The 21,861-nt window shown below is 38.9% G+C and overlaps 2 protein-coding genes across 2 annotated transcripts in view; one reads left to right on the top strand and one right to left on the bottom strand.

Annotated features, from left to right (window-relative positions):
• LOC137198912 (carcinoembryonic antigen-related cell adhesion molecule 20-like) overlaps window positions 1–21,861 on the bottom strand; it is an 81,990-nt gene that overhangs the window by 44,962 nt on the left and 15,167 nt on the right. The gene's annotated exons all lie outside the window — the stretch shown is intronic.
• Window positions 366–21,771, top strand: LOC137198478 (zinc finger protein 721-like). The gene is made up of 7 exons (XM_067612363.1): window positions 366–980; window positions 2,316–3,221; window positions 6,196–6,415; window positions 7,613–8,517; window positions 11,508–11,694; window positions 13,538–14,449; window positions 19,547–21,771. The coding sequence occupies exons 1-7, from the start codon at window positions 780–782 to the stop codon at window positions 20,803–20,805; spliced, it is 4,590 nt and encodes a 1,529-aa protein (XP_067468464.1). The 5' UTR covers window positions 366–779; the 3' UTR covers window positions 20,806–21,771.

Here is a 21,861-nt window from a genome sequence, read left to right as displayed (position 1 = left end):
CACCCAGAGCCGGGTTCTGCTCAAGGTTTCTTCCTGTCAAAGGGGCATTTTTCCTTGCAGCTGTTGCCAAGTGCTTGCTCATGGGGGAATGTTGGGTCTATGTTAAATAAAGAGCACGGTCTAGACCTGCTCTATGTGAAGAGTGCCCTGAGATAACTTCTGTTGTGATATAATTGACTTGATTATCAAAATAGTTGGCAATTAATTTAATAGCTGACAACTAATCAATTAATCAACAAATCAGTGGAGCTGTAAAGTGGATCTAGAAAATAACAAATTAAGCTTTTCCTTTGCAGTAGTATAATAAAAATAGGATGTACACCCAATCCAAGGATATAAATTTCACTAGGGAAAATTACCCCTCCTTCATACACAACATGAAGACTACAGACACTCAGGTCTGACAAAAATTTTAAAAAACTCATTTTTTTAGCTAAATTTTTCTTTAAAAAGCTGGAACTTTTGACACACATGCCAGTAAAGCTTTTGGTCTTTTACTTTGAAGATTTCCTATGACCTTGTACCGGAAACCAGTAGTATAACCCGGAAGTTTACTGCCGTTGTTCCCGCTGGTGCCGGTAAATCTCAATCTGTCGAAGTGTGTCCACGCTGTCTTCTTCATGTTTTGCATCTGATTCAGTCCCCGATAGCCTACAAAGCTATAAAAAAAAAAATAAAAAATAAGAAAAAAAGTAAATTTATTCAGATCAGTCGAAACACAGCAAACCGCGTGTTTCACTGAGTTTGTTTTAATAAAAAGTTGCTGTCTTTGTGTGAAAATGTCTAAAATCCAAATGCTGAGAGCGTCGGTGACGCAGAGACTAACTGCGGCTGCTGAAGAGATATTTGTGCTGTTTGAAAGATCGATAGCAGAGTACGAGGACGAACTTTCTCGATCAAAAGAGGAGAACGAGCGACAACGCAAACTACTGGACGTCTTTGTGATGCCGGAGGTTCGGCTGCAAGAGCAGGTTTGCAAAGTTTCAGCGTTTATTCTCAGCGTCAGTTAAATAGCAGCTAAACCAGCCGCTGCAGTGTTCACATGATTCCAATTTACAGGTGTTTCGGTTAATTGGCGACTTTCAGCCGACGGCGGCTGTTGAAAACACGAACAGATGTCCTCCTAAAAGCCTTAAATTATCTTAAATTGAATGTTAAATACAGTATATGTTCGTCAGGTCCTTTTTGTTTTGCATTATGTAAATTAAATGGTGTCGCAAACAAGCATTCACATTCTCTTATTTTTCTGAAATCAATCTTTTCAAATGTTAGCTTGCATGAGAGTAAACCATTTACTGTATATAGTTTACTGTCTAACTCTTGTTGACTGTATATAAATATACATCTTAGGTTAAACAGGCGATAGGCTGGTCAAACCCGGTGAACACACAGTTTACACAATATTTAGCCACATACTGTACTTTTAGTGTGTAACGTTACACAGTGACCAAGCAGGTTAACTAGTTGAATATGGGACACTTTCCGATTGAGGATAACGGTAAAAATAATAATAATAATAATCCCAAGACAGGCTATAGCTACCAGCTACTATGGTACCATTTGTTTCACACATTATAAGAAATGTTACAAGAGGTGAATCGTCTTGCTGAGCACAATGTTACTTACGTAAATGTTTAGCTAAGATAATAACCACAGATGATTATTGAAGTAGAATTGATAAGGCTTTTAGGAGGGTCTGCTCACTACGAGCGGCCACGACACATTTGGCTGAAAGTCGCTAGTTACCGAAACACTGGTAAACACACTGAAACATCTCAACGTTGATGTCTGCAACGTTGTTTCTCTCTAATTGTATGGAAAGCCGAACGGTCATTATTCGTCTCAACATAATTTATGAACATCAGCTACCGACATAAAACTATACTACAAGAAGTATAAAGAAGAAAGGGAGATAAACCATGACCTTTTCTGCTTTCCTTAATTTTGACTTTCCACAAACAGGTGTTCCACCAAACAATCTTTCACACTGATTACTGTGAGTTATAAACCAACATGTTGTTTTAGTGAAGCTGATGTGCACCGTTTCCAGTGTCTGAAGCCTTGAGGTTAGTTAGAGCGTAAAATACATCGATCTCAAATTAAAAGTACTAAAAGGGAAAGTTCGGGTGAAAATTGTTGTCATTTCTTCTCACTAATATGCAGTAACGTATTCATGAATTACTCTCCCCTACAGCAGAGGAGTGGTTTAATGGGGAATTATGGGAAATGAAGGGTGGTTTCAGACAATAAAATGCCAGTGTTTCAGTGTTGATAAGAAATCTTTTTTTGTGTGTGTGTTTCCTGCAGACGTCCAGCAGCTGTTGGAGAGTAAAGAAGAGGTTCCCCCTGAGCAGCAGGAGAGGAGCTCCAGTCTGGACCAGGAGGACCAAGAGCCCCCACACATTAACCCCACACATTTTATTAAAGAGGAACAGGAGGAACTCTTGACCAGTCAGGAGGGAGAGCATCTTCAAGTGCTAGAGGAGGCTGATATCATCAAGTTCACATTCACTCCTGTCCCTGTGAAGAGTGAAGATGATGAAGAGAAACCTCAGTGCTCACAGATTCATCAAAATCAAATCGAGAAGAACAGAGAGGCAGAGCATTTGAATACAGATGCTGGTGGAGACGACTGTGGAAGATCAGAAGCAGCCGAGAACTCAGATCCAGATAGACATTTACAACCAGTTAGCCATTACGATTCTTTCCAGCTTCATAAACATGTGGCTGAACAGAGCGATAATGAAAAAAGCAATGATTTGAAATGTAATACTGGTAAAAAATCATTTAGCTGCTCCGAGTGTGGAAAAAAATTTGTCCGCAAAGACAATATGAAGAGCCACATGAGATGTCACACTGAAGAGAAATCATTTGGTTGCTTGATTTGTGGGAAAAGATTCAGGAAGAATGCCAATTTGGCCAGACACGTGAAGATTCATGCAGCAGAAAAGCCTTATACTTGCTCAGTTTGTAACAGCGGTTTTATTCAGCGAGGGACATTGGGTCAACACATGAGAATTCACACTGGTGAGAAACCGTTTAGTTGTTCGATTTGTGGTAAAAGATTTACACAGAAAGGATCTGTGACAGAGCATATGACCATCCACACAGGCGAGAAACCGTTCAGTTGCAGTATTTGTGGCAAAGGATTGAACAGGCGGTCGCATATCAAAAGACACAAATGTGTTCATTTCACAGACGCTTATGTTGTGAAACGTAAATGATAGTGTGGTTGAGTTGATTTGAGTCCTCAAAACTCTCCAATGAATTCAGGCAGCAGCAGCACCATAAATCTCCTGTGATGTTCAGAGCACAACAGACATGTCACTAACCTGGAGCTTCACATCAACAACCTGTATGACTCTGGTGCGTTGTTCTGCGCAGCATTTCCACTGTGCTTTACAAGCAGGAATGTTTTGGATATATGTTATTAATAAAGGCAAAAGCTGTGGTTTTAGAAACAAGTGATTGATATGTTATCAACTATGTTAAATATAAAATTTCTTATATTCCCAAGGATGTGCATACCGGGTTTGAGGACTCCACAGTTATCAAAAAAAGTAACAATAACAACAACTTTGGCATTTTTGGTTTGGAAAAGAGTAAAAAGTGCATAAACATAACTGCTTTGCGATAGAAAATTGGCTACAGGAATTTTTTAATATTTTGAGGATGGGACATCTGACTGGTATTTTAGTTGAAGCTAACAATCATTCAGTTCCGTTGGATCAGATTAAAACAACTACTCAACTTGCAGTTACATTTTTTTGTGCATTTCCAGTATTTTTCTTCTCATACAGATGATTGATTTAATTTGATTCAATTAAATACAAAGTGATAAAACGTGCGTCCAGTTCAACTAGACATATTATAGATTCATCATATGATTGTAATGAGACGTAGCCTTCAAAAGTTTATCAAATTTCATCAAATCCAGGCAGACAGAAATAAGCTAATTTTGAGTGGAAAAGTAGCTTTTACACACAATATGTGTGTTTGGAAAAATCACCAATGAACTGGTGTGTAGTTACTCTTAAATTAATTTAATAGCTGGCAACTAACTGACTAATTGTTGCAGCTCTGATATGAATCAAGCAGGTAACAATTTATGCTTTTCCATCGCGGTAATATAACAAAAATTGCTGTCTGCCTGATCCGAGAGTGAATGTTTCACAGGGGGAAATTACCATTCCCTCTGAGTGGGGGGAGGGTGGTTGGGATTATACATAACCTGAAGGCTGCAGACACTTCTCAAGTCTGACGAACCTCACAAGATAAATTAATTAGTTTATACATGGTCTTGCACCAGACTACCACTCAGAAATGCTTTTAGTTTATGAACCAGGAAGATCTTCCAGTTCTTCTCTTTTAGCTGTTAGACCTCTTTTATTTATTATTTATTTATTGACATTTTACTGTGTTATTACCAATAATGTTACCAATACTAAGCTCTGCAGGATGGGGGATCAAGTCTGCTTGTGGAACAGCCTTCCTAACCATTTGAGGGCAGCACAGACTCTAGTCTCTATTAAAAAGGCCTAAAAACCATTTCTTTATTCAGGAAGGTTTTTTCATCTTAACTCTTGTTATTTTCTTTATATTGTGTGCTGTATATTTTTAACATTGTAGCACTTTGAGATTCACTGCCAATGACGTGCATTACAAATTAAATGTATTATGATTTATTTTCTGTAACATTTCATTATTTTATTCTTATTTTTATTGCTTTTATTGTATTATCTTTTATCATTTAAATCTTTTTGCTCATATTTTTTCAGCTAAATCTAAAAAAATCTGGAACTTTTGACTCAAATACAGTAACGCTTTAGGTCTTTTACTTTGAAGTTTCTACGGCCGTGTACCAGAAACGAGCAGTATGACCCGGAAGCTTTCTGCCGTTATTCCCGCTGGTGATGTAAATATTCTGCCAGGATGAACCGTTATAGTCTCTGTGTCTGGACAAATCTGTTGGAGTGGACTCTGTGAAGTTCACTTTGTTTTCTTCATGACCGTCACACCCCTTTATTAGATATCAGTTATTGATCGGACTGATTTAATACATCACAACATCACGGCAGTTTCATACCGCAGTGGAGACAGAATACAGATTAAACTCAAGTGTAGGATATCCCTCCCAAATGTATATGTTTTTGTTTTCTAATTCATTATCTAGTTAAACGTGTTAATTGTCAGTCTGATCAACAAAAGAACCATAAACAAATTTCCTAATTTATTAGAAAGATTTTTCTTTTCATGATCTGTTATTTCCCCCATTGATTTTATTATGGATAAAATTAAAGTCAGGGATAGTTTTTCTGTCAGTAAGAAACACATTTTAAACACATTTATATTTTACATAATTTGTCGTCATTTCCATTCAGCGACATGTAAGGTTGAAAATCCCTGACCGTCAGGTGATATGAGGTACATAATTTCAATTTTCCCTGAAACATTTAGCGAAAAAATAATTTCCATTGTTCAAATTACATCCTGATTATATTCTGGGTTATTAAATAATGAAATTACAATCAGATTATCAATAAATACGGGCTCAAATAATTAATAAATGATATGAACTCACTCTGCCAGGAGAAATGGTTCCTGTGCCTCTGAGCAGGACTGAGTATAAATACAGAATGCAGGTTTTTATTCATGTGCAGGTGTTTGCTAAACAGGCTGCAGAGAGCAAACAGCTGCTGGCAGTGATAACTGTGCACCTTTATTAATTTTAACACAGTGCACATGTGTGTAGAGACACAAACTCCATCAAAAGTCTCTACAGCTGTTAAAGCCGCCTGACAGCTGATCCAGCTGTGATCAGCTGCCGCCGTCATCAGAAATACGTCGCTTCGCGTGACGCTTCAGAGGAGAGGATGTCTCATTTCTCTAAAAAGATTTCTCGTTTCCTCTCTCGCAAGTTTCTCTTCACGCCTCCGCGGTGGGAGGGGCTGCAATGAAAAGACACAAGTGAGAGAAACGGATACGATTGCTTTGGGATGTACCCCACAGTCTGCCGTCCTGCCCGTCAGAGTGTCTGTCTGGACAAACCTGTCTGAGTGGACTTTATGAGGTTTACTTTGTTTTCTTCATGTTTTGCCTTTGATTCAGTCCCCGATAGCCTACAAAGCTAAAGAAGTTAGCTTACTCAGATCAATCGAAACACAGCAAGCCGCGTGTTTCACGGAGTTTGTTTGAATAAACAGTCGCTGTCTTTGTGTGACAATGTCTAAAGTCCAAATGCTGAGAGCGTCGGTGACGCAGCGACTAACTGCGGCTGCTGAAGAGATATTTGTGCTGTTTGAAAGATCGATAGCAGAGTACGAGGACGAACTTTCTCGATCAAAAGAGGAGAACGAGCGACAACGCAAACTACTGGACGCTGTTTTCAACCCTCAACTTCAGCTACACAGAGCAGGTTTGTTCATTAAACATTTATATATATATTTAAATCAGTTTGAGGTCATACTTCAATCAAAAAATACAGCAGCAGCAGTGGAAGAAGTACTCAGATCCTTTATTTCAGTAAAAGTACCAATGCAGCAATGTAAAAATACTCCATCACAAGTAAGTCTGTACTACTGCAGTAAAAGTACATAAGTATTTTGAGCTTGATGTAGTTAAAGTATTGCAGTAAAAGTACATAAGTATTATCAGCTTGATGTCGTTAAAGTAATACAGTAAAAGAAGTGGTTTGGTCCCTCTGACTGATATATTATCATCATTAGATTATTAATATTGAAGCATCAGTGTGTAAGCAGGATGTTACTGTTGTAGCTGCTGGAGTGTGACAGAAGATTAATCAGCAACTATTTTGACAATTGAATAATTGTTGTACTCACTTTTTAAGCAATTAAAAAAATAAGTAGGTTTCAGCTTCTCAAATGTGCTGGAATGGAAACACTGAAACACAAACACACTAATTAATGAAATATATGGATGTGAATTCCTTTTGAGATTTCAGTGGTAGATTTGTTTTTAAGAGCCTGTTTTTTGGATGAGTCAGAGAGTCAACTATCTCAATTTAAAAAATAACTTAAAAAGGTTGTAGTATTGAAAAAGACAACGGGATGCCAGAAAATTTATTTTCTGTTTACTGCAGAGTGGAGGGACCCATGTTACCAAACACTCAATATCAGTGATGGCTGTCGGCATGTAGAGCTGTTTAAAGGGCCAGTGTGTAGGACTTAGTGGCATCTAGCGGTGAGGTTGCAGATTGCAACCAGCTGAATACCCTTCCCCCTCCCCTGCAAACATGTAGGAGAAACTACAGTGGCCGTGAAACTTGCGAAAAACGCAAAAGGCCCTTCTAGAGCCAGTGTTTGGTTTGTCCATTCAGGGCTACTGTAGAAACATGGTGGTGCAACATGGCGGGCTCCGTGGAAGCTGCCTATGTAGATATAAAGGGCCCATTCTAAGGTAACGAAAACACAATGATTTTCACAAATATGCAATAACATATTCATGAATTACTCTGCCCTACAGCAGAGGAGTGGTTTAACTTAATCCATGGGTAATTATAGGGAACGAGGGGGAATCCCGACCACAATGCCAGTGTTTCAGTGTTAATGTGAAATCAGATTTTTATTTAAACCTGTGTTTGTGTTTCCTGCAGATATCCAGCAGCTGTTGCAGAGTAAAGAAGAGGTTCCCCCTGAGCAGCAGGAGAGGAACTCCAGTCAGGACCAGGAGAACCCAGAGCCCCCACACATTAAAGAGGAACAGGAGGAACTCTGGACCAGTCAGGAGGGAGAGCAGCTTCACAGGCTGGAGAAGGCTGATATCACCAAGTTCACATTCACTCCTGTCCCTGTGAAGAGTGAAGATGATGAAAAGAAACCTCAGTCCTCACAGCTTCATCAAAGACAAACTGAACAGATGGAAACAAAAGCTGATGGAGAGGACTGTGGAGGATCAGAACCAGCCAGGAACTCACATCCAGAAGGACATTTACAACCAGTTATTGAGTACGAAACATGTTTGGAGACCAGGGACCGGGGACCAGGGGTTAGCAATTATGAAACTTCACACATTTCTAAACAGGTAGCTGAGCAGAGCAATGATTGCACAGGAAACAGAGGATCTTCTAATATCCCCTCATCATTTAGCTGGTCTTTGTATGGTAAAAAATTTGGCCAGAAAGGAACTCTGCAGAGGCACATGAGATGTCACACTGGAGAAGAACCATTTGGTTGCTCGATTTGTGGGAAAAGATTCAGATATAATTCAAATTTGCTCATACATTTTAGGATTCATACAGCAGAAAAGCCTTTCACCTGCTCAGTTTGTAACAGCAGTTTTAGTCAGCGAGGGACATTGATTCAACACATGAGAATTCACACTGGCGAGAGACCATTTAGTTGTTCGATTTGTGGTAAAAGATTTACACAGAAAGGATCTGTAACAGAGCACATGACCGTCCACACAGGCAAGAAACCATTCAGCTGCTGTATTTGTGGCAAAGGATTTAACAGGCGGTCGCATATCAAAAACCACAAGTGTGTTCATGTCACAGAAGCTTAGGTTAACGTAGATGATCTCATGGTGTGGCCGAGTTGATTTGAGTCCTCAAAACTCTCCAATGAATTCAGGCAGCAGCAGCACCATAAATCTCCTGTGATGTTCAGAGCACAACAGACATGTCACTAACCTGGAGCGTCCCATTAACAACCTGTAAGGCTTTGGTGCTTTGTTCTGCCCTGCATTTCCACTGTGCCTTAAAAACCAGAAAATTTTCTATATACTTAGAGCAGCAGGGCAGGAATTATACCACGGCTAGTGCCCTGGATGCCCCGGAGTGTGGCTGTAATGCCCCTTCTAAAATTAACTACCCACATGGCCAGTTTGGCATGTTTTGAACAGGCCCTTAAAACAAAGTTGCAGATTTCCCCATTTAAAACTACATGTGACGCAGCAAACAAACAGACTCAACATTTCCCAGAGTCTCCATCATCACGCTGGACATCAACAGTAGCGCAAGATTTCTCCCACTCCTGCAAATATATGTGTAATGTTAATGTAAACATTAACAGCAAACCCGCTAGCTAACGTTAGCTAATAGTTAACATTATGTGATAAGCAGCGCAGGCAGCTGAACACTGTACAGTGTAAGTATTGAAACACGTTGTGTTTTAAACTTTACCAGTCACACATTCTCCTGCCAGGCTCTTGGAAGTGGTCAAAATTATCAGTGTGTTCAATGTCTAACATGTAAAAAAGTGTTTTAAGTCATTTTTGTGACTCCTATTATGTCAGACTCAACGGTTGCACGGGTGTTGGAACTTGTTCAGATGAATTTTGATCACCCTTAGCCCATTTATAGACGTTATTTTAGTCATTAAAATATAACAATAAGAATAAAAGGAATTGTTCACATTTTAAAAAAAATCAATCAGACAGCATTTTGTGGAAAAGTCAAACTTTCAGTGTACAGTTTTAATAAACTCGATAGTGTTTCAATACACTTTTTCAATACTGTATAAACTTAGTAGTTACATTCACAACTTTCTAAACTGTGAGGATTTGTTGCTTTTCCCTGTTTTTATATCACTGTAAATTTAAATTCTCTCCTCTTTCATCTGTTGGTCAAATAAAACAAGACATTTGAAGATGTCAACTTGAGCTCTGGGAACTTTTTTCTTTACTTTCTGACATTGACTTGACGAGGATTTTTATTTATAGGCTATTTTAATTTTTGCAAGTAAAAATAATCAGAAAATGTTTTATTGATGACATAAACATTTTTGATCCATTTTTTTTTTTAAAGAATTGTGACAGATGTACTAGAGCGGGAAATGTAAAAGTTGAAAAATAAACTTGTCTGTGCTCTTGCTAACTACTGTTTACTGTTGAACTAAACACCAACACATCGGCAAAGATATATTGGTCTGTCCAATATATCTGTCTAACTCTAGTATAGACTAAACTAAATCACAAACTGGCCGATTATATAAATAATACTTTATTTGAATCTGCAGTTGCACAGTTGACAAAACACTGGTGATTTCTGGAAACATCATACTTGCCAAATCTAATGAATGTAGGCCTGTTTATGGGTCAAGCGTCCATTAGAAGCTTTTAAAAATCTTTCTTTGACCAAATCGAGAACCACCAGCTGATTATAAAAATTCTGCATGATACAGGTCTATATCCAAGAGTATGAACTGTGATCTAAGTACATTTTTAAAAAGATCCTACTTAGGGCAGTAATACACCCAGTAGTGTAAAAACTCCCAAAACCATAGAAGAGGAAGCTTTTCAATGAGAGGAAGAGAGGAAGGGACGGTGGTTTTACAGCATTCAAAGAAAAGTTGGAGAAATGAGATGTACAGGAAAAAAAAGGAGACAATAATATCAAGGTTTCGATTTGGTCATACAGGACTAAATAATACATACTACAAAATAGGGAAACGTGACAGGGGAAGGTATGACTTTTGTGGACAAGAAGAAACAATAGATCATCAATAATATTAAGGAAATTAATTTGATTGAGATAATAAAATCCATAAAGATAATCATTTAAGAAAAAAAAATTAAATGTTTTTGATGGCAAAAATATCTAATTGTCCAGATACATGTAGTTTTATAAAATAATGAATCAAAAAAGTCACAGATGAATAGAGCTTAAATGTCAGGACCAACTCGATAGACAACAACACACTATGATCTCAACACAAGTAAAAATGTCAACCTGCAGTGGCATTAGATGGAAAGTCAGGGAATGAGCAAGGTTTTTTTTTTTTAACTTTTAAACTTTATTAACAACAATAGTATATACAATACATATAAAACACTAGGACATACAAAAGACAACATCAGCAATTTATGTCCCAGGGGTTCAGGCAAATAGTTCAAATCATAGCACCAACTTCAGACAAAGATGTTTCAATATCAGTTCAATATCAGTCCTGTGAAGTGCTTTGCTTTAGAGTTTTCTGAATATCTTATGGAGTTCACAGATTCATTGAGATCATTTATAAAGACTGGAAAGAGTGGTTTAGAACCACTGAACTTGCATTTGTGGATGTGATATTTAGCAAGTAAAAATAAGAAATTTATTATAAAAAATATTTTCCTTCTTACAATCAAACACACCAAAGAAAACATCCTTAAAACATAAAGAAAAATCCGCAATGAAATGTGTTTGGATGAACTCTAGGATGTCTGACCAGATTTCTCTGTATGAGAACAATTTCAAAACAAATGTGAAACATTTTCATCTGAGTTTTTACAAAATAAGCAGGAAGACTCAATATCTCGTTTATATCTGGATTCATCAAGGTTGGTGTGTAGAATTTAAGAAACAGGGTAAAATGACATGATGTTACACACTTTTGTACAGTAGATGGCGGTATGCACGTTAAAGTTGTTTCCGCCAGTAAAGCGAGAGAAGAAGAAGAAGAAGTAGGAAGTGATTGTTCAGGCGTTGCAGCGAGTAAAAGCATCTGCTGAAACAAAATATACATTTTATTAAAAACGCGTCGTTTTTTCTTTTCCTCCGCTGTGACTGAACTCCAGGGGAAATGTCCAGCCTTCAGGGTCTGAAGGTTTTCGTCCAGCAGCGGCTAACTGCGGCTGTGGAGGAGATATTTGGACATTTTGAGAAAACAATAACCGAATATGAAGAGGAGATGAACCGCCGACACCGCAGGCTGCTGGACGAGGTTTCCAAACAGGGTACTGTGCTGAGAGCAGCAGGTTGGAGTTTTATCTTTATACATCTAGGAAATAATTACAGGGTCGGTGATAGATTTGTGTCTCATGTGTTGGTCAGTCGGGTCACAGACGGGTAACGTAAACTGGCGGCTTCTCTAAGAGATAATTCATGTTTAAAACCGCTGAAAGTCGTTTAAATGCACGTAGCGCGGTTCTAAAGAGTCTTTTAACCACCTTGATGAGAAAATTATGCGGCTAACAATTATTTTCATTAACAATAAATCTGTTGATTATTTTTTCAATTAATCGATTAGTTGTTTGGTCTATAAAATGTCAGAAAATGGTGAATAATGTTGTTCATTGTTTCCTGAAGCCCAAGATGGCGTCCTCAAATGTTGTTTTGTCCACAACTCAAATATATTCAGTTTACTGTCATAGAGGACTAAAGAAATCAGAAAATATTGACATCTGTGGTAGAGATGTTCTGATACTTGAACTTGTGTATCGGCCGACACCGAGTACTGATCCTATACCATTACGTTAAAAAAATTAACAGCTCTATACAACTAAGTATGTATGAATGTGATATGATTGCTATCGTTAGCGTTATGCATCTTCAAATGCTTTATAAGATTCTGGGCCGTAAAGTATACCCCCGCAGCCCCCGCCTGTAAAACATCTATCTAACTAACTAAACTAACTTTTTTTTTTTTTTTTTGCCGTAACGTAGGGGTCAGGTCATGATATTGTCTGTATTTTGAACATTAAAATAAAATAATAACTTTACTGGTCGATAGTTTTCTTTGTTTGATATGTCAGGGATTTTTGGTCCAATTAATACATTAAGCGGGAAATTCAAATCAATACAGCTCAGTGACAGCATCGGCACCGCTGAGACACTTAGAAAATGAAAATATCAAAGCGGTGCCCAAAAACGGCTCGACAAAGAAAAACCTGCGGAATTTTCTGCCAAATTTACGAAAATCACGACTATATTTGAAACGGTAAATCCTGTCAGACGTGAAGAAGGATGCAGTATGTTAACAGGTGGGTTCCTGCATAGTTGACAGTGTTTAGCTTAGCAGCTTAGCTTAGCAGCCTTATTGTGTGAAGTAAGTTAGCCTGTATGTTATGCTGAGTTTTTTTCAGAATAATATAATGTTATAAGGCTTTCATAAACGGCTATAGCCCACATACAGAGAAAAATATAGCTAATGCCACACAAGTGTCAGGATAGGATGAGGATAGGCTATTTCAAGGCCAAGCACGGTTACATTGCGGCGCTGATAAGATTGCTGGTGTTGAAATTGGCAACACTAGTGTCAGCCCTCGAGACTAAAGCCTTGCACACTGTACACGTTGCCTCTTTACTGACGGGACTTTCCAGTGTAAAATATTGGCCAAATTGCTGATATTTTGCTAACAGCTAACGTTATACTGTTTATTGGAGATCAGTTCTTCTTCGCCGCTCTACAACAGTAGTTGCCAGTGGTTGCACAGCGCAGCTTGCTCTGTAGGCTGCTGTTTTGAAGCAGTGAAGAAGAATTGATTTCTGGGAAAACTGCTGTTTTATCCGGGTTTATTAATAAATTACATGATATCAGATCAGTGCACAGACTGGCATACTCGCCGATACACAATCCAGCATTTAAGGCTGTATCGGAGGCATTTCTGATATTGATATCAAGATTGGAACTACTCTGATCTGGGGAGCTGGAATCAGGGAATTTTGACATTTTCTTTCTTAAAAATGACTCCAAACAATTTAGCCTATCGATTATCAAAACAGTTGCCGATTAATCGACTAATCATTGCAGCTCTAGTATCAAGCTTATAAACTTTTAATACATATTTTTCTATAACGTGTGTTAATTGTTTCCTGCAGATGTCCAGCAGCTGTTGGAGAATAAAGAAGTTCCCTCTGAGCAGCAGGAGAGGAGCTCCGGTCTGGACCAGGAGGACCCAGAGCCCCCACACATTAAAGAGGAACAGGAGGAACTCTGGACCAGTCAGGAGGGAGAGCAGCTTCAGGGGCTGGAGGAGGCTGATATCATCAGATTCACATACATTCCCGTCCCACGTGAAGATGATGAAGAGAAACCTCAGTCCTTGCAGCTTCAGAGCACCGGAGAGCCTCCAGCCAGCAGCTCAACTGAACAGATGAAGACAGAAGCTGATGAAGACGACTGTGAGGGACCAGAACCAGTCAGCAGCTTCGATCCAGATAGTTATTTACAACCACTCAGTGAAGACGAAACGTGGACGGAGACCAGAGACCCTCTGTCAGGTTTAAAGGCTCTGAATAATAATATTGTTAATGACAATATCGTTCATAAACTCCTTGAAAGCGAGGACGAGCGAACTGATGGTACAAAATCATTTACCTGCCCTCAGTGTGATAAAAGTTTTGACCGCAGGGAAACCCTGAACAGACACATGAGGTGTCACACGGGCGAAAAGCCGTACAGTTGTCTAGTTTGTAAGAGACTTTTTAGATGGAGAGCAGACTTTGTGGCACACTTGAGAACCCACACAGGGGAGAAACCTTTCATGTGCAGCGACTGCGGGAAATGCTTCATCAAACACGGAACTCTCACGCGACACATGAGAACCCATACCGGCGAGAGACCGCACGTGTGCACGGTCTGCGGTAACGGTTTTCATCGCAAAGAAGATCTGACCAAACACACGAGGACCCACACCGGGGAGAAACCCTTCAGCTGCAGAGTTTGTAACAGACAGTTCTCTCGCTTGTTTCGTGTCAAAAACCACAAGTGTGTCGTTGAGAGCAGCGATACATGAAGCTGCCGAGAGAGTTGGATGTTTTAGCTTCCCGTGTTCGATATCTTACCACCTACCTCAGTGTTTGAAATTAGAAAAACTAGTCGTAGTTACAATTTGCTTAGAATCATTCAAGTCAGTTTTTATTTATATAACCCAGTATCACAAAGCAGCAGTACAACATCCTCTATCCTTTGATCCCTCTGTTCAAATCAGGCATTATCTATTAATCTTAATTTTTTTTCTTAAATAGTTGTTTACTCCTGAAAATGGTGAAAAATGTCAATAGATGTTTCCCAAAGCCCAAGATGACGCCCTCAAATGTCTTGTTTGGTCCAGACCAACAGTCCACAACCCAAACATGTTCATAGAGGACTAAAGAAACCAGGAAATAATCACACTTGAGAAGCTGGAATCAGAGGATTTGTGCATTATTATTTCTTAAAAATGACTCAAAATGATTAATTGGTTATCAAAATAGCTGGTGGTAATTTTACTGTTGGTGGACGAATTGATAGATTGTTGCAGCTCAAGATTCAAACTGTCAGGAAAAAAAACCTTTAGTGGAAAAAAATTGGAAGAAGCGTCAGGAAGAGTAACGGAGTAGAAATCCCTTACAGATCTACAGCATGAGAAAATTATATAAGGACTGATAACATATGAAGAAACTGATCAGGAGCTGCCAAAAGACAGATAAGACCTGAGCCCAGCGACCACCATCACCATGGAGACAGTCAAAACTATAAACATAAGATCCTGATTAAACTTTACAAGACTTACATGTATTTAAAAGTGTTGAAAAAGCCCCTTTTTTTATCATTAATCTTCATTGAATTTGTCATATTTGTTTTTCAGCCTGTGATCACATGACATCTGTACTGTATAACTGTCCTGATAAACCAGACATACAAAAAATATGTGCAATTAATAAAGTCTGAAGATTTTTGGAAAAGGACTTTGTATGTGTTGCTTTTCTCTACAGACAGCAGAACATTCTGGAAATGCATATCTGGCATTAAATATAGCCGATCCGTTGCCGTCTTGGTGTTAATATAACTTCACTTTGAGGGCTGCAACTAACCTTTTTTTTTTTTTTTTTTCAATCAATTATCTTGCCTGTTAAATGAACTTGTGGTCATGTCTTCAAATACCTTGTTTTATTTGATCAACAGTCGAAAAACTAAAAGATATTCAGTTCATGTGTGACACAGAAAAGCTTCAAGTCGTCACATTCGAGCAAAACTGCAACCAGAAGATTTTTTGCATTTTTGCATTGAAAAAAAGCATGAAATTACTAAAGCTATTATTTGATTATGAAAATAGTTGCCTCATAGTCTTTGGAGTCGTTTCTAAACAAATTAACCAAACTTCATGATGAAGGAACATGTCACTCAGTGCAGCGATGTGGCTCACTGATGTGTTTTTTTATAGTTTCTGGACAACAACAGAGGAATAAGATATATCAGGCTTTGATACACACACAATACTTGTTAATAGATCAGTTCGTTGTTGGTTTGGATCCAAACATGAAGAAAAATATGGAAAATCGCCAGACTTATCCTTTTATCTGTCTGCATTTCTGTAGATTAACATCAGTAAAGTCAGACAGGAATCACCGCTAGAGGGCAGCAACTTAAAATGATCCTACAGTCTAAAGCGATCAGCCGTCGATGCGGAAGTCAGTCGCTCTGTTTTTTTCCTCTATGGCTGATAGTTGTGCCGTTATCACGGATGTATAACATGATAATAATGATAATAATAATAATATAAGAGAACCAAAGTGCACAGAAAAGTTGTACACTGTTCCCCGTGGTGTCGGCTCATGAGCGGGTCAACCACTTTCTGCCGTCGGTGGAATGAAGGAGAAGAAGCGGCTGAAGTCCCGCCGCGGTTCACCGAGCGGCTGCTGCGGAGATGATCGGTGTGTTGTAGGCAGTGTGGCGGAGTGACGGAGCGCTCAGAGCGGGCAGAGCAGCGGGTCTGCTGCCGGAGGACGAAACCACGATGAAGCCTGAAGACGAGCAGCACGGAGCGGGTCAGTCCAGACAGAACTACTGTTATTTAGTTATTACTTACTCATTTATTCACTGACTGACTGACTGACTGACAGGGGTTGATGGTTGCAGTGGTTTGAAGAGGCAGACTTCAGGAAGTACTTGTTGGCAGCACTATTTACTCCCTCCAGGATTTCACTGAGGTTTTTGTGATTATTGCGGCCAAAAATGGTTGATTTTGCTGCAGCTTTTCACAAAAATTGCGATACAATTTGCGATGTTTTATGTGCTCTCATTGTGGTAAAATTGCGGGAAAATTTGCAAGCAAAGTGATAAATAATGCGATTTTTAAAAAAAAACTATCTCCAATAAAGAGTCATATGTAATCACTTCCTTGATTAAAAAGCTTCCTGCAAAGAAACAACTATATCTCAGGACTAACTATTAATGTATTTTCTGAACATGAGAATCATGGGCTCAAAGTTATGTAAAAAAGAAAATACTGTTCTTGAGTTCTTTTATTAAATAAACTTTCACCTCAATATTGGCACCAAATATGTTGTTTATTGATTGCAGAAAGTTTTCTTATGCTTCCTGATAGAAAAGTGACTGTCTACTGAAGATTTCCTCTTGTTGTTGACCACAATGTTACAAGGAATACGTAACAGTTTCCCTCCACTGTTCACTTATGTTGGCAGGTGAGATTTGTCCATCTTCCACCTGAATGTACCTGAATCTTTGCTGAATGCGCTGCGATGATGAAAAAGACCAAATGAGACAACTGGTCCAAATCACAAGTGTCTGTTGAATTGGACATTTCATGCGGAAAAGTTGCGGAGATTTCTTGAATTTGCATTAAGTATTGCGATCGCAAAATTGCAATTTCCTGGAAGGACTGACGATAGAAAGACTCCAGACAAAGAGTCAGGGAAAGGATTTTATTCTGTAAGTCACAATGACTCATATTTCCATTCTGTAAAGGTGTTGTGGTCTGAAAATAATATAAAATGAACAATATACATATATCAGGAATCACTGAAGTGTTGTAATAAGCTCACTGACAGCTTGATAACTGAATCGGCAAAAATGCATCTCCAAATAACACCAGCGAAAATAACACAGTTTCAAATAAAAGTCTCCCATACTGTGAATTAACTAGTACTGATAATAGTGACTGAAACAGTCCGTCTGTTCAGATAAACATTAGCAGAAGCACAAGATGAAACATGAGCAGCAACGCTGAAGCATCTGACCACTATAGCAGTCACTGATTGGCTCTGGCTTAATTACCAATTAAGAGTGGCTGCAGCACAGGTTTTAATCATAGACTGTATAAAGATATGGACGTTGTTACCGTGACCTCACCCGTTGGTTTCTGAAGAGCGGTTTTGAAGCTCAAAGTGAGCCGCTCCGGCCGTCGCCATCTTGGCAGTGCGTGACGCTGCCTAACTCCCAGCCAATCAAAAATGGGCAAAGAGGCGAAACAAGCCACCTAGCGGCTGGCGGACCTGTCACTCAAAGCAGCCATGTCCTTCATTATGCAGAACTTTACGACTTAATAAAATTTAAACGGGTGAGTTATAAAAAAAATCCCCCCCCCCCCCCCCCCCGTACAGTTGTCATGAAAGGAGAAATTAGCTACAGAGACCAAAACCGTTGTTTGTACCAGGCTGTAAACATGTTTATTTCTGCTGTAAAGTTGGGCATTTTAACATGGGGGTCTATGGGGATTGACTCGCTTTTGGAGCCTCAAGTGGTCATTCAAGGAACTGCAGTTTTTGGCACTTCCGCATTGGCTTCATTTTTCAGCCCCAGAGGTTGCTGCTTGGTTTTACTACAGACAGCAAACATGGTTAGAGATAGAGAGGCGATATGTGTGAGTGTGGGGCTCAAAAGTATTATTCATTCATGAAAAGTGACATTTCCAGACAATATTCAGGTCTTAATTGGTGAATTCTGTTTGTTTAAAAAAAAAAAAAAAACACTTATATGATGCTTTATCAGTATCACATCCTCACCGGTATAGAATATATTGAAATTTGTTTAAATTTATGTTTGTTTCACATTTATGTTTAACTTTTCTGTTGGGTTATACTTACGGTTCATATCAGTTAACTTCATACAAAGTTGAGTTAACAGAAGAAACCTTAATGAAATCAATATCTGCTGTCAGTCGATTCGCCTTAAAAGGACTCCTTGTTCTTCTTGTAGCTGAAGACAGTTCTTCATGACTCTGACTGGATGATGGCTTTGCATTATGGAGAAGAATCTAAACATCAAAACTGCCTAAAACCTTTGTACAATACTGTAATTGTTTTTACAGAATTAGTTTGAATTAGTTACTTTACCTGCTTGTGTTTAACTGTTTGATTTAGGCCCACAACCAACAATTATTTTAATCATTCATTAATCTGCCAATTATTTTCTCAATTAACTGATCATAAAATGTCAGAAAACTGTGAAAAATTCTCAACAAAATTTTGTAAAGCTCCAAGCTGACGTCATCAAATATCTTGTTAAGTCCAGTCAACTGTCTTCAATCAATTTACTAGAATGTTAGCAGAAGGAAAAGCAGCAAATTCTCACATTAACGAGCCGGGACCATCAAATGTTGGGAATTTTTGCTTGAAAACTGACAGAAGAGAATTAATTGTTTATCAAAATAGTTGCAGATTAACGTTCTGACGATTGATTAATCTATTAATCGACCACTCTTTGATTGTACGGTGGATACTGAACCATGACCAGAATGCACACATTTTATTTATTTCGTTTCCACATTACAGAAGATCACGTTAACATGAGTCTGACAGTAAAACATGGAACTTTACATGGAGGCTGTTGATGGTGTGGTGTGCTGGATCTAAGTGTAATTGGACATTTTACCATTTTAACTAGTGTGTATTGATGAAAATGCATCAGAAATAATAGTGCCATGTTTCACCATGATAAATGTGTATTTACTGTCATTCAGCTGCTTTAATACTATAACCATTTTAACTTATTTTTGAATTTAGATACTTGACTCTCTGACTCATCAAAAAACAGACTCTTAGTAACAAATTTACAACTGAAATATCAGAAGAAATTCACAATGTGTGTGTTTGTGTTTCCTGCAGACGTCCAGCAGCTGTTGGAGAGTAAAGAAGAGGTTCCCCCTGAGCAGCAGGAGTGGAGCTCCAGTCTGGACCAGGAGGACCCAGAGCCCCCACACATTAAAGAGGAACAGGAGGAACTCTGGACCAGTCAGGAGGGAGAGCAGCTTCAAGGGCTGGAAGACGCTGATATCACCAAGATCCCATCTACTCCTGTCCCTGTGAAGAGTGAAGATGATGAAGAGAAACCTCAGTCCTCACAGCTTCATCAAAGACAAACTGAGGAGATGGAAAGAGAAGCTGATGGAGAGGACTGTGGAGGATCAGAACCAGTCGGGAACTCACATCCAGATAGACATTTACAACCAGACACCATGAAGACTTCACACTCTTCTGAATCTGAGACTGAGGACAGTGATGGTGATACTTGGAAAGACACCCGTGAACCTCAATCAGATTTAAACATCCTGGACAACAGTGGAGTTAATTTGAATGATATGGGGTGTAATATTGAAACTAAATCATACAGCTGCTCTGAATGTGGTAAAATATTTGGCCAGAAAGGGACTCTGCAGAGACACATGAGATGTCACACAGGTGAGAAACCATTTAGCTGCACAATTTGTGGCAAAAACTTCACACAGAGCGGACCTTTGGTGTACCACCTGAGAGTTCACACAGGAGAGAAACCATTCAGCTGCTCAGTTTGTGGCACAAGTTTCAGTCAGAAGGGGACACTGGAACAGCACATGAGAATCCATACTGGGGAGAAACCATTTACTTGCTCAATTTGTGGTAAAAAGTTGACTCGGTACCAGCATTTAATCGGTCACATGCGTTGTCACTCGGGAGAAAAGCCATTCAGCTGTTCGGTTTGTAATAAACAATTCAGATGGAGTGGAGACGTCGCGTCTCACATGAGAATCCACACAGGGGAGAAACCTCACTGCTGCTCAGTGTGCGGGAGACGATTCAGGCAGCGTTCGTCGTTGTTCACACACTCAAAGAGTCACACCGAAGAGAAACCGCTCAGCTGCTCAGTTTGTAACAGAAGATTTCATCTCAAAACAACATTAGTGAATCACATGCGAACGCACACCGGGGAGAAACCTTACAACTGTAAGGTCTGCGGTAAAGGTTTTAGTCAAATCGGAGCCTTGAACAGACACATAAGAATCCACACCGGAGAGAAACCTTTCAGTTGTGATGCTTGTGGGAAAAGATTTAGACAGCAGACACACGTCAGAAGTCACAAGTGTGTTGTTGAGAGCAGCAGCAGGTAGAGTTGGTTCCAGTAGCTGGTTCCATTCCAAAATACACATATTCGCTTAATATCTCAACAACTACTGGATGGATTGCCATGAAATTTTGTACAAGTATTAATTTTCCACATGGGATGACTCTTACTGGCTTTGATGATCCCCTGACTTTTCATCTAGTGCCACCAGCAGCTTGACATTTTTGACTTTTAGTGAAATACACTTTATTAGGAACACCTGTGTTTAGCGTTATATTGAAAAGTACATTTTGTCCACCTAATTAACAGACATGAGGGGAGCAAAATATTAGGAACACTTTTCAATATAATGAACTCCGGTACACCACCACCACCACCACCACCCGCTACAACGTTGATAATTTAAAAAAAAGTAGAATTCTCACCTTTCTGACAATGTCAACAAAAACATATAAATGTATAAGCTTTGTAAAAGTAGAAGTTATGGCAGAGTTGTTGTATTGGATTGCCTTAGATCGCACAGGTGTTCCTCATTAAATTGGTTTACCATGAAATTGCAATGTTTCACCTCTACAATATTTTTGGTGTCTTTTAAGTTTGCACAAGACACAATAAATAACATAACTAAGTATGTTTATTATCAGGTCTGTCATGTACTGACCTCTCAGATATTCCCTCAGTTAAAGCATGTTAAACAGCCTTAGTATAAACTGTACTTTGACTTTTGACTTGAAGGGTCTCAATACCTGTTCAGGAGGTTCTGCCTTTTTAAAATACATCCCAGCAAGTTCTCCCACGTGCAGCATTTGACTCTCGATGAGCAGAACGTTCTCTGTTTAAATGGACAGTTCTTAATATACTGACAGATACCACCTGTGGGGTTCCTCAGGGTGCAGTTATAAGCCTCATCTTTTTCTGTCTCTTATGTAATGTCTGTATTTCCCCGCCTGTTCTTCCTCTCTTGTAACAGATGGATTATTGTTTTTCATATTTTAATAAAATAAAACCTGTATTTGCATGTGTGTGTTTTTTTTTTAAATGCTGGTATTATAATTCTATAGATCAGCTCCACTGAACTGTCATGTGTTAATGTACTGTCCTC

The sequence above is a fragment of the Thunnus thynnus genome, chromosome 15, assembly GCF_963924715.1.
Source record: "Thunnus thynnus chromosome 15, fThuThy2.1, whole genome shotgun sequence".
Lineage (NCBI taxonomy): Eukaryota > Metazoa > Chordata > Actinopteri > Scombriformes > Scombridae > Thunnus > Thunnus thynnus.
The sequence above is the reverse complement of the archived record's forward strand: the minus strand, read 5'-3'. Positions and strand labels throughout refer to the sequence as shown.